Below are 12,605 nucleotides of genomic sequence, written 5' to 3'. Positions count from 1 at the left end.
CTTTTAGAGAAAAAAATATGATGAATAAAACTCCAGAATTTTCAGTGGGACCAGCCCTGTTGTAATAGTCCAAAAAACGCAAATAGTTTCAACTGTAGGCCATCATCAGCTTCATAAATCATTAAAGAGGGAAATTTAACCAGATAGTTTCAGATGTTTGTTTAAATATACTTTCTTTTTTTTTTTTTTTGAGATTATTCTTTGGTTAATCCTGGCTATATTTAAGGAGGAAACAACAAGGGGTTGAGGAGTGACCACCAACCAAACCAACATGTCATCTAAACCAATCATCTTTAAAAAAGCATTTCTTTGCCCTCTGCCCTCCTCTCCCTGCAGGCCAAGTTGCATCACTGACAGAAACCTGTTCCATGGACTGAATGTTGGGCAGCTGCACAGGCCACCACCGTTAGTGACCTTCCATCTCACCACTCTTCCACTGACAGCACCAATCAGACTGCTTCATCTCCACGATGTCACCCCTATTTTACCCAATGACAGTTCAGTTCACCCGCTGTGACATTGGGGCTCTCTTTGCCCACAGTTGGCTGGCCGTCTCTTCCACTCTTCACCTCTTGTTATCGAGCGTTTCAAAGGAACAGAGTCAGTGGAGTCCAAAAACTCATCCTCAGAGAAGGGAATATTCTTCACAGGGTTTCCAAGGCATTTGAATAACACCACCACTGTACACCTTTATGGGGAGACGATAATTCAAAGCAACCAGAGTTTGTTTTCTGGTTGTTTTGAGCGTTTTCCTGCCTCTTCTGTCCCGCCACAAGGAAAGCGATTGTTTTTGGGAGTTAGACAGTTGAAGAACCGACTGACACAACTACTGTAGGACTCCTACTAGCCTTCAGCTACGCCTCCTTAACTTCCTTACCTCTCCCTCTGCCTTCTTTTCTATCTTTCTCTCAGATTTTCCAATTCCTGAAAGACAAAATAGCAGCAGCTTTGGCTGCATTTTATCCCGCTTTTTCTTGTATTTCCCAGTTTCTCTCTGTCTTTTTTACAATTCTCTGTCTGTCCTTTCTTCCCTCCTCTTTCTCCCTGCATGCTTGTGTTCAAAGTGCACTTACTGTCCCCCCCTTACGTCCCCCTCTTCAGCGACTCCAGAGCAGTCTCCAGCAGTGCCACACGAGGACACGCTCACACAAGGGAAGAATAAAAACGTTTCCGAAGATGCCGTGTCAATGCATTGTATTTCAGTATAGGAAGAAGTCTGATTTTTTTTTTTTTTTTTTTAATGTTGCAAGAAACACAAACTCTCGTCCGTGTGTCAGGACTTGCATCCAAAAAGGAAATTATTACTTCGGTGTTGGATCTCTTTTTGTATAATAATTTATCGTTCTTTAATGATGTTTTCTAACTGACCATTGAGGTTGAGAGACTTTTATGGGCAAAAAAATAATTTCTACGGCATTTTGAAGAAATGTTGAAAGTATTATGATAGTTCATATTGTTGAAATTGTGTACATATCTGTTATTATTTTTGTATTTATTATTAATTGTCCCCTTTTACTTATTGTGAGCTAAAGAGGGTGAGAGTTTTTGCCTTCCTACTTTGATCTGTGTTTGATGATGTTAATTGGCATGGTTTCACAAAATCTTCAAGAATTTGTTCATTTGTGAGCACTTTTATCATACGCAAAGATGGCCCATAATCAAGCTTCAACTACGAACCATTATAAACAAGGAAAAAACTACCAGTACTCTTTTAATAACTGCTCTCAGAGACATCTAGCTTATCAAGTCTAATGAAAAAAAATCTGATATTAAAACAGAGGTTTTGTGAGCTCAGCTGCATCTAACATGCCTGTGTCCCACTTTAGCAGCACAAGGTATGCAATAAATCATCATGTTTTACACTAACAGGTTATTTCTTGATCTTTTAAAGTCATCTTACCACAATCGTTTAGTTGTTCTTGCAGGACTGTCTTTTCAAAAGCATTTTTTTTGCACTTTCTACAGCATTTTTTTAAAGACTGAATAATGTAATTTTCCCATATATACCAGTTACTAAAAGCTGCAGTCTTCAGAGTCCCTTATATTTCAGCTTTTCAGATTTTTCCTGTCTTCCAAATTCTGTTTTTCTTAACACATAACACAGCAGTTCTTCTTGAAAGTACGTACTTTGTACTCAGTATGCAAACATTTGGGACTAAAACTTTGTCACATCATGACTAGGACACTTTTGCTCTTAATGTATGCAATATGCAGCTAAAATGTCAATTTTAAATAAAAAGATTTAAAAAAAAAAAAACTTTCTGAATTGGCAAGAGTAGCACAGAGAAGACACCTCCTGTGGACAAGTGTTGCAAATTAGCATTTTGTTTTAAACACCAGTGTCAGTGTTACTTTTGATGACTAAAAATGTTAGTTGACAACCTTTTTTCCATGATGAAGAAGAGACTAAGACTAAAACAATAAAGTAATGACTAAAACTCTGACAAACATTAAGTTAAGTTTTCATTTTAGTTTAGTTTTTGTTGGACATCCAAAATCCAGGATGTTACCCCTTCCAATGTGGGTAAATCAGTCAAAACTCAATGCATCTTGCTCTTCTACATTTCAGCCTTAGAATGCAGGGATACCAAGTAAATCAGGGTTCATATAACACAAAAATATTAGTTGGCATCAGAATCAGACCAGTGTTCATTTTGTCAACTAGAGCCATCATTAAAACTATGAGGTTAAAACTACTTCTACTACTATAAGGTTAAAAATGACTGAAATGTGAAAACTGAAAGCAATTAAATATAAAGACTAAATCTAAGACTAGATAAATGTTTTGACTAAATTGTGAGGACTTTATGGAGTAAAACTGGACTGAAATGTTTTAAAGTTTTCATTGCCTCCAATTATGAAGGGTAGAAATGACTAAAACATGACTAAAAGTAAACAACATTTTATCCTGAAGACTAAAATGAGAAAACATTTTAAAGTTACTGTCAAAATTAACACTGCTGCAGATGTTAAATGTCACAGCATTAGTAGCCTCATTCACCTGAAATTTGTTTCTCAAACTTCTTTTCAAGGGATATTCTGTCATTCATCAAATTTTCTTGTCTTTGACTTGTTCTGAGCTAAGAACAAAATCTAAGAATACTTGAGAGTGCTGTAACACACATCTGATTGCTGATATGACAGGATAAAATTATTACCTTTACACTAATCAGCCCTCAAATATGCTAAAGCAAGAGACACAAAACCTATTTTAAGTTTTTTTACTGTATTTTTTAATCAAATAAGCACTTTTATATTATATGATACGCACAAATGCATAACAAAAATATGATTTAAAACTAAATTAACCATGCAAGACTTGATCTGAACTGAAAAATGTTAAATTATGGATACATATTAAGCATTTGGATAGGATTTTTTTTTTATTTAAAACTTATTTAAAACAATAAAAATGTACCTTCATGTTTAAATGAGGTTCCATCATTTAACAGCTTTCATTTTTGGAGAAAAAAAGATTTCAATCAAATCATATGACTCTCCTATCCCCAGTTTACCATTTTCTTTTTTTAATGTAATCTAAAACTTATCTTTTTCCTATTACAGCATGATGCACGGTGTTTTTCATGACGGCACAATTTTAACAAGTGATATTATCCAACTTATGTATTTAAGCATTTATTTGATAACCTCTACTGGCGCTAAATATAGAATTAAATAACCTTTTTTTGTTTCCTTTTTTGGTTTCCTTTTAGAACAACACTACATCCACTTTGGAACTATTAAAGTATTTCTTATTACAGGAGTCATATTGATGTCTTGCTACTTCTGTGTTTGCAGACAGCCCTGCAGTCCCTTGCCCTTATATGGGCATGAAAGGGTTGTTTCTCTGTTAATTAAGTCAAATGTGCACATGGCGTTCAGCGATTTAAGAGCTCAGGTGTGAACAGCAATTTAAGAATGTCATGACTCCGATGCAAGTTTCCTTGAAATTTTCTTCACAAATGTAAGAAAAATCTTCTGAAATAATGTAAAATCTGCTTCTGGTCTTCCAATATTTTATCTGTAACGTATCAGACTTAAAGCTCCTATAAGGATTTTTGTAGCTCATCATGAAACTAACTGAAATAAGCAATGGGAACTCTGTAGGAGCACGAGAGAAGACCATTAGCAACAATACTGATAATTTTTTTCTAGTTTTTTCGAATGCTTGAAACTGCTGGCAGGGGGTAGGTATCAGACAGCATCTTGATAGTTGAAAGATTTGACTGTAAAAAAAAATTGGGGGAAAAAAAACTCTCTTTTCCATGTCAGGAAATTAAATAATCCGCCTTGTCCACAGGGGGCGCCAAAATTAGCGGAACCAAAAGTTCCTCATGGGCACTTTAACATGTAGTGGTCCAAAATAGCATTTACATTCATATTTCAATGCTCTAATCACGTCATTTATCGAACACTAATGAAACAAATCTGAAGAATGTTGTGAAACCATGCCTGAGTTTGTATTCTCATATAAAGGGCCCCACATTCCTGTTTGCCTGTGGTTCCTCCCTTTTTTCATACTTCCTCTAGCTATATTTTCAGAACTCTCTATCTTCCAGGGCGGATTGCTCTAATTTCTGCTGTGTGTGTAAAGCAATCCAGGTTGAAATGCCTTCAGTTACTTCTTAGCTGCACCACTCAAGTAGCAGTGGTTGTAATGTATTCACATAGTACATTTTAAATGAGTTAATTATAAGGAGGAGACATCGTTTGGTAAATATCAAGATTAAAGCTTTACATGTGGTGGCGTTATATCTAGCGAAAGAAGACTGTTAAATTCATGAAACATGAGTGTTTTATTGCTCGTATTTAAAAAAATATGATAAAAACCTTTAATAAGAATTACTCTTGCTGATAAAGCTGAAGTAACTGAAAGCATTTTTACTTCTGGATTGCAACGTGGAGCCTAAGCGACGCTCCGATCTGGTACTTTGCCAAGTGCTCTACTTAAAATAACTAAAGATTTGGTTGTTTTTCGTATCTCTAAAGCGTCAAAGCACTATCGATGAATGAATTGTACATAACCAGATGTATTTGTGTCGTGCTTTCTCCCCCAAAGTGCTTCCCATGATGACACTTTATTCATCGGATCGTCTCATAGCTCTTAGATCAGTTTAGTAATACCGGCTCTACGGTCGTTTTTACTGTAGATACATATGGTTTATGATCAGTTAGGATGCCTACAATATATAAACACGTTTTTTTTTCTTCTGTTTAACACAAGATACCAAGAGATGTAGTATGTTTTAAAAGGATGGTTTAGATGTGAATTTATGCTCAATAATTTTTTGTCTTCGGATCAAAGATCTTGGCATGAAGATGCCATCCTGATGTATTTTTTTGCAGTTGGAAACAGAAAGTTACAGTTTATTGCAGCTAAAATTTAAGATGAAGCTCATGGATGTTTGATTTCAGAGCACTTTGTACAGTTTATTATTTGCTGTTGAATTTTATGGAGGTATTAACATTTTTTAAAATTGCCCCTCTTTCCTTTTTTTTGCACTTTGTCATAATGCCCCAAATCTTTAATCAATCTCTATTTATATAAATATTTGAAAAAAGTCTTTATCTACAGTATATATTTGTAAAAGTGTTTCTTGCATCTACAGGTGAAGAAGAAGAGTTTATTCTTTTGGCCCTGAACACAGCGCTGTTGTTGTTTGTTGTATCTGATCCAGACTGAAGTGAACGTTGAATGTTGGAAAATTTGCCTTGTAAGAGTCGGAGTTTGTTCCATCTCACTGCAGCTGGATCAGAAAATCCCATCAGAGCATTTGCTGTAAAAAGAGAATGGTCTTATATTCAAGCTTTTATTAAATGATTGAAAGTGGATGTTGTGTTATTTGTAAAACAAACAAGCCTATTTTGAATGGATGCTCATGATGGATGCTTGTTTTGTAGTAAGACTTGTCATTATTGCAAATGTGCGTTGAATGTTTCCTGTCAAAGCAGCTTGTGATGTTTCGCATTATATTTCTTTGTAGCAGGAGAAGAGAGAAATGGTTTCCTATGGCTGTCAGTGTTCATAAAGGAGCTTCAATTATAGGTTTTGTGCTCAACTTTTACAGCATATCTGTTGTTGCTATTTTTATTATCAAAACACTGAACTGTACTAGGCTAACCCTAACCCTAGGCTGCAGTATTTGGCATCTTTTTCAGTCTTGTTTCTAGGATTTTTCTGCAGAATCCTGCCTCCAGTGTTGATGATGTGGGGCAATCTGTCTACAACCTTGGTCCATGGTAAAACATCTCATCAGCTATTGGATGGAGAAGATCAATCCTGCTGATTTTGGTACTTTACCTGAAGCAGTGGTTTCACAAAGCAGTGGTTCAGTTTAGTTTGGTTTGTAATAGTGCACAATTATTAGCTGGAAGAGGTACCAAAATAACTGACCTGCACCATCCTACTTTTTGTCAGCCTTCTGTTCAGGTACCAAGCTTACCTGTCCGACCCTAAAGAGTGGAGCTAGACTCACTGCAGTCCCCTGATTGGTGGAAAGAATCTTCACTTCCCGTGCAAAAGTGGTAATAATGGACAAACACAAAACGGCATGTGTTATACTGGGCTGAACAGCTTTTCTCCCTCATTTTGTTTCAAACATGCTTTCAAAGGAAAAAGTAGTAAACTGTTCATGACGACAGGCTATAAGCTGAAGTGATGTGTCTTTAGTGAACGAGCCACCCTTAAGAGCTAACTCTTTTCTGTGAATGTTTGAGGCTTTTTCCCCCTCCATTTTTTTAATTTAATAGATTTTAAAAAGCCAAAATCCTACCAAATAAAGAGTTCTTTGGGACTCAAAAGTTTGATTCTTATGACTAAAATGAGCCAAATTATCCAGATCTCAAAACAGAGCTACAAGTGAGGCTGGATGGACGTTGGCTGTAGAAACGCAAGCAAGATCAGGGTTTACTGTACCAAACCAGACTGCTTAGTGGAAATGCATCCTTAGTCCTATAAGCAGGCTCATATCTTGTATTTCTCTATAAAATGTCATTTTAGCCATTGAATAGTGGTTATATTATTTTGTATGGATACTTGCTGTACCCAGAGCAGTGCTTTGAAATTTGCTAGTGCCCAGGTGAACTGTAGGGATTTTCAAAAATGTTTAGCAGGAGGAACATCATTTTGGAATCACTGGTATGGAAAGATGATTTGAAATATAAGTCTAAGCTCATCAGTGATTTTAGATTCAATATTCCTCTCATTGCCAAATTAACTGCTGTAAACTATTGCAACAAACACAGTTGAGCACGTTTGTTTTTTATTTTTGTGCAAAGCCAATGTCAAAGCCTTTCCCTTAGTTTATTGAAAACTGAGAAAATTGATTAACTCCAGAATTATAGCAGCTGCAATCATTGTTTTGCAGAACAAGTTTGAAGCACCATAGAGCTATTCAAAGGGCTCTGCAAAGTTAAAAACAGAGCAGCAAAAAAAGAAAAAGAAATGTAAGACATAAAGAAAGGAAAGTCAAATGAACTAAGAGTATGATAATAAAGTTGAAAACATGTTTGAATAAATTGATAACATGCTTCAAGCATTGATGTAATGAAAAGAATAAAGTAAAACTGTAAAATAGACATGAAATATTATATATTAGATCTCTTCAAATAAATAAATATAATTCAGATTAGATCATCATACAGTGCAACTTGATAAGAAGTGACAGACACAAAAAGTGCAAAAACTGTCCTACCAGTTTGATGAAGAAAATGTGAATGCTCCCTCTTCTTTTTGCTGTTTTGTGTTGACATAAAGCCAGCCCACCAATAAAGTGTCTCAGACACAAATCTGTAGCTCACCTCTTTGTGCTTTTCAAAGGTTTAAGAACATCTGCCCAACAGTTTCAGTTTCCCCCATGTATTCCATTTACTCTTAGACCATTGAGGTCAAACTGAACCAGGAAGCACTACAGAGTTTAAAAAAAAAAAAGCATACACTATACAGACAAAAGTATTTTGCCAAAAAACAAGTTAAAGTAAGACATGTCATCCCTGCTGGATATTCCACAGTGAACTGTGAGTGATATTGTTAGAAAGTGGAAGCATTTAGGTACAACAGCAACTCAGCCAGGAAGCAGAAGACCAAATAAAATCACAGATTGGGGTCAACAGCTATTATGACCTGTGGTGCATAAAAGTTGCCTGTGTTCTGCTGCTTCCATAGCTGAAGAGTTACTAACTTCCCCTTGCATTAATGTAAGCATAAAAACTCCGGTGGGAGCTTCATGAAATGGGTTTCCAGGGTCGAGCAACTGCATGCAAGACAACACTATGCTTCCAACTTTGTGCAACTGTTTGGGGAAGGCCCTTTTCTGTTCCCACATGACTGTTCCCCAGTGCACAAAGCAAGGACTATAAAGACATGGTTTGATGAGTTTGGTGCGGGAGAACTTGACTGGCCCGCACAGAGCCCTGACCCCCAACCCCATCAAGCACCTTTGGGATGAACTGGAACAGAGATTGTGAGCCAGGCCTTCTCTGCAAACATCAGGTTCTATATTCAGAAATGCTCTACAGAATGAATGAATGGGCAAAAATTCCTACAAAATCTTCATAAAAACTAGATCAAACTTAATAAAAATGTCAGTTGGTGAAACAAAATATTATAATTTGTTGTGCTCCAATCCAGTACTATAATGATAATTGTGCCATTTTGGTGACATAAATGAAGGAAAATCTGAGATTAAACAATTTTTTTCTGATTAATTTTTATGTTGAAATGATATATCAAATTCAGGTGATCAACAACATTTGAAGCACTAGAACAAACTATTGATAACTTTTTGTAATTGACTAATAGTAACTCTGAAAAACATCTAGAAATTCTGAGATATCACTTGCAGGCAAGTGAAGCTGGGTTCCTGGCCACACGTCTTCCCTGCAGATTTCAAGAGGCAATGAGTGAGCAAACACATATTAATACAGTTTATGTTTTTGTTGTTAAATGTGATCTAGTGATTGCAAACACTTATCACAAATGTTATCTATTTTGTTTGGAATTGAGATGAAGAAAGTCAATATAAAGGATTCTATGTATTTTATATGTCTGTAGAGCTTGAAATCCCAGTAGTGCTCTGGGTCAAGTTGGCCTAAACATGATACAGGTGACTTAAAAGTGTGGGGATATTTTATCATTTGTACTCAGTAACCTTTTGTTCTTTTAAGCATTCTTCACAGAAAATAAGCTCAGGCAGTAGAGTTTTGAGTCATGCACATTTCTTCTTGGGACTTTTTTCTAATAGTAAAAATATAAAATGGGTCAGTTTGACACAAACACCTCATAAAGGTTAAGTTAGTCTTGTGGTCTCTTGTTTTTTTTTTATGCCTCCATCAGCTCATTATATCTCATAAAATCAGAACATTTCCTGTTGGCTTTAGTGCTGAGGTTTCAGGTTATTTTTGCAGCATATCAAAATGCAAGCACATAAGACTAGGAATATGAGCAAAGTTAACATTTTACCTGCTGTTTTTGCATGCTTCGTTAACAGTAAGCTCAAAGCTGTTGAGGCTTCTAACTGGTTTTCTTATTCCTGTGCTGAAACAGCAAAAATTCTTAAGTACAACTCCAATTTGAAGACATATCAGCTGTTTAAACTGAAGTATTTTACCATTTCATAAAAAAGTCTAAGCTAACACAAGGTCTAAGCTCAATTTAAACATTAAGTACAGTATATTTTTCTGACTGCATCGGCAGATATTTTCACATATAACAAGAAAGTCAGGCTTTATTTTGTTGCTTTTTATATGGTGAAATAAGACATTTACTTGGCATTTTCACATTATAAGGCTTTTATTTGTTATAGAGATATCTATAAAGATTAGACTAATACACCTGCTGAGATTCGCCCTATTACAAAAACAAAATGATCACATAATTTTACTGTAACTGCACCATGTATAAAACTTAATTCATGTTTCATTGTGCTGTAGAAAGCATACAGCTTTGCTTTTAAAGGCAGCATGGTGGGATTGATTTTTATTTCAGTCTTATCTTACAAGATCCTTTCAAATCAAGAAATATAAAGGGATCTTGGATTGTTCCTCTGAAGCTTTGACTGAGTGCAATGATTTGAAGGGTTAAGGTCCAGCTCTAATGGCTGATAACAAACGAGCACTGTTTGTTCTCCCCTCAGCAGGCAAATTGACTATGTTAGCAGGGAAATTAAAGCAAAAACACATTTTGTGGATCATATAATTAATTGCCAACAAGTGATCTTTGGGGAATCCCTTTTAGCGCTTGCTGCAGAAGCAAAACTAAATCTTAATTCCACCCTTTTCTATTAAAACACTACCAGTTAAAACAGAATTAAAACATGGAAAATGATCTTTGATAATATTCAAGTGATATAGTGTAAATTGTACCAAAGGGAGCATTTGTTTTGCTTGTCTTGCCTCTGTAAGGCCTTTTTCTCTTCATTGTTTACAATGTAAAGTGGGCTACTAAGATCATCTCCTCTCTTTCTGTTCATTCATCAAAATCCGCTCTCAGCCTGAGAAAGGACATTGCTGATGTTTTTCCAGCGCTGACAAACAGTTTCTCTTCAGAGCTCTTTTTGCTTGTCCTTCCCTGTGAGGCTTCATAAGAGGTCAGGAAAATTTAAATAATGTATGACATAGAAATTAATAGTGAGCAGCTCATTCACTCTGTTTAGCTTCATTTATAGGCTTTAAAAAGGCCACATTGTGCACTTAAAGAGTTCAGAGTTTCTGTCTGTTCTTTGGCACAAAACCCAAGATGGCAGTACGTGTACTGAGGACAAGCTCAGCTGTTTTTTTCACAAGTATTGACCTAAAGAATGATCCCATTTATTCAACAAGAAATTTAAAGTTAACCTAATGTAATAGACTTCCTGTTTGTAGACAGACCTGCTTTTATTGTGAAAGAAAGGAAGGACCTTTTGTACACTATGACAGTGCTTTTCAAAGTGTTTTTTTTACTCACACAAGTTGTAGTCTTAATGTTTAGTCCTACAAATTCCCAAGGCACACTTAAACTTGCCTTGAGGCAGTAGTTCGCAAATGGTGTGCCGTAGCATAATTACTGCAACTATACAATAACTTAAGTTCAATTAGGACCACTTTGATGGCAAACACACATGATTTGTGATCTAAATAGTTTTTCTTTATTGGCAGTTCTAAATTTGCCCTTATTGCTGTTATTCATATGTGGCTGTTCATGGAAGGAGGAGCTGGGGTGGAGGTGGGTTGTAAAACTTGGCTTGGAGAGGGAGCAGCAAAGCATGGCCATGTTAGAGCAGTTTAAATATGGCAGCATGAGTGGGATTAGCCAGTGTGAGCTGATCTCAATAATATAGCAGAGCTTGAACCCATGGCATGCATGAACTAACGCTACATGTTTGATTTACTGGAACATGCTTAAATAGGCAATTTTGTATACATATGGATTTGGTGTGCCTTGAAATTTTGGCTTGATCTTAGGTGTGCCTTGGGGAAGAAAAGGTTGAAACCACTGCCTTAAGGGACGCCAGTGTGCCCTGCCACACCATTTGAGAACTACTGGACTATGGCATGGAGCTAAATACAGCAAAAGGAACTTGTTATTGATTGGGAAGAAAATAAGGGAACTGTAAAAATGTAAATGATTAGATAATAATTCTCTGTCAGCTAACATTATAGCCCAGGAACACTGACTGACAGCTGACAGTGATCCTTATATGATCATTAATTAGCATGAACCTGCTAATGTTAGCTGATAAGCACTCACCTGTACATTAAAATGAAGGATTTCTTGCCAAGCAAACCAAACATATCATAGATTCATTAAACTCTCCATAGTTTTGCAGACTTTCATCGTTATGGCGGCTTTGGGGAAAGGATTCTCAACTTCTCGTAATGTAAGCATAACTGAGGCCAAGGTATGGCTTCAATTTTTAGAAATTTTGGTCATTTAAATTGAGTCTACTGCTGCATAAGGCTCCAAAGTGACAAAAATAGTTAGAAATCCATTTTTCTGAAGTTGGTTGGTGTAAACATGCATTATTTTGAAGTGATGGAGAGTAAAATGCATAGAGTTCAATGATAGCTGCCACTGTCCTAAGATTTTTGCCCTTCAGACTCTGTGCGTCACATGATTGAAAACTATGACTTATTTGTTATGGGCTGTTTGTTTTCACAGCATCTGCCATAACAGAGCCACAGTAACGTTGTATTAAATGTTTATCGGTGCCTTGTAAACAGTAAATGTTATGTGAAAGACTGCTTGCTACTGGAAGCTGCCGTTCTGTTGCTGTAACTCATTCAAGTTTTGCGATGCTTACTTGATATGGAACAAGATTATGCTCTGTTGTCACCTATTGCAATTAGCCCAATAATGCATAACTCCATCCATGGACCCCTGTTACTGAGTGGCCCCTCTAGACATTTCCAAGCCAAGAAAAGATGAGAAACAATAGATCACTGTTTTTTTCTTGGATGAATTTCACACAAATATGGAGGGGAAAAAAAACGTTAAAAGAGGCCTTCGTGGTTTTTTTTCTATAAGCAATCGCAAAATGCTTGACACATAGCTTACAAGGAAAGCGAGGAAATCCACTTTTAGACTGCTTTTCTCCCTCATTATCTGAAATTCATCCATGAAACAAAAA

The 12,605-nt window shown here is 36.2% G+C and overlaps 1 protein-coding gene across 2 annotated transcripts in view; it reads left to right on the top strand.

Moving 5' to 3' along the window:
• The window catches only part of atxn7l1 (ataxin 7-like 1), a 55,882-nt gene extending 49,994 nt beyond the window's left edge, over nucleotides 1–5,888 (top strand). The window contains exon 10 of one of the 2 annotated variants that reach the window (XM_041780760.1): nucleotides 337–5,888. In XM_041780760.1, the coding sequence (XP_041636694.1) occupies nucleotides 337–354 (18 nt within the window). In that variant the 3' untranslated portion in view covers nucleotides 355–5,888. The remainder of the gene's footprint in view (nucleotides 1–336) is intronic. The other variant, XM_041780759.1, reaches the window with a different exon arrangement.
• Nucleotides 5,889–12,605: the final 6,717 nt, after the last annotated feature.

Source organism: Cheilinus undulatus, linkage group 23, assembly GCF_018320785.1.
Source record: "Cheilinus undulatus linkage group 23, ASM1832078v1, whole genome shotgun sequence".
In the NCBI taxonomy this organism is placed as follows: Eukaryota; Metazoa; Chordata; class Actinopteri; order Labriformes; family Labridae; genus Cheilinus; species Cheilinus undulatus.
This window is presented reverse-complemented; position numbering and strand designations above follow the sequence as displayed.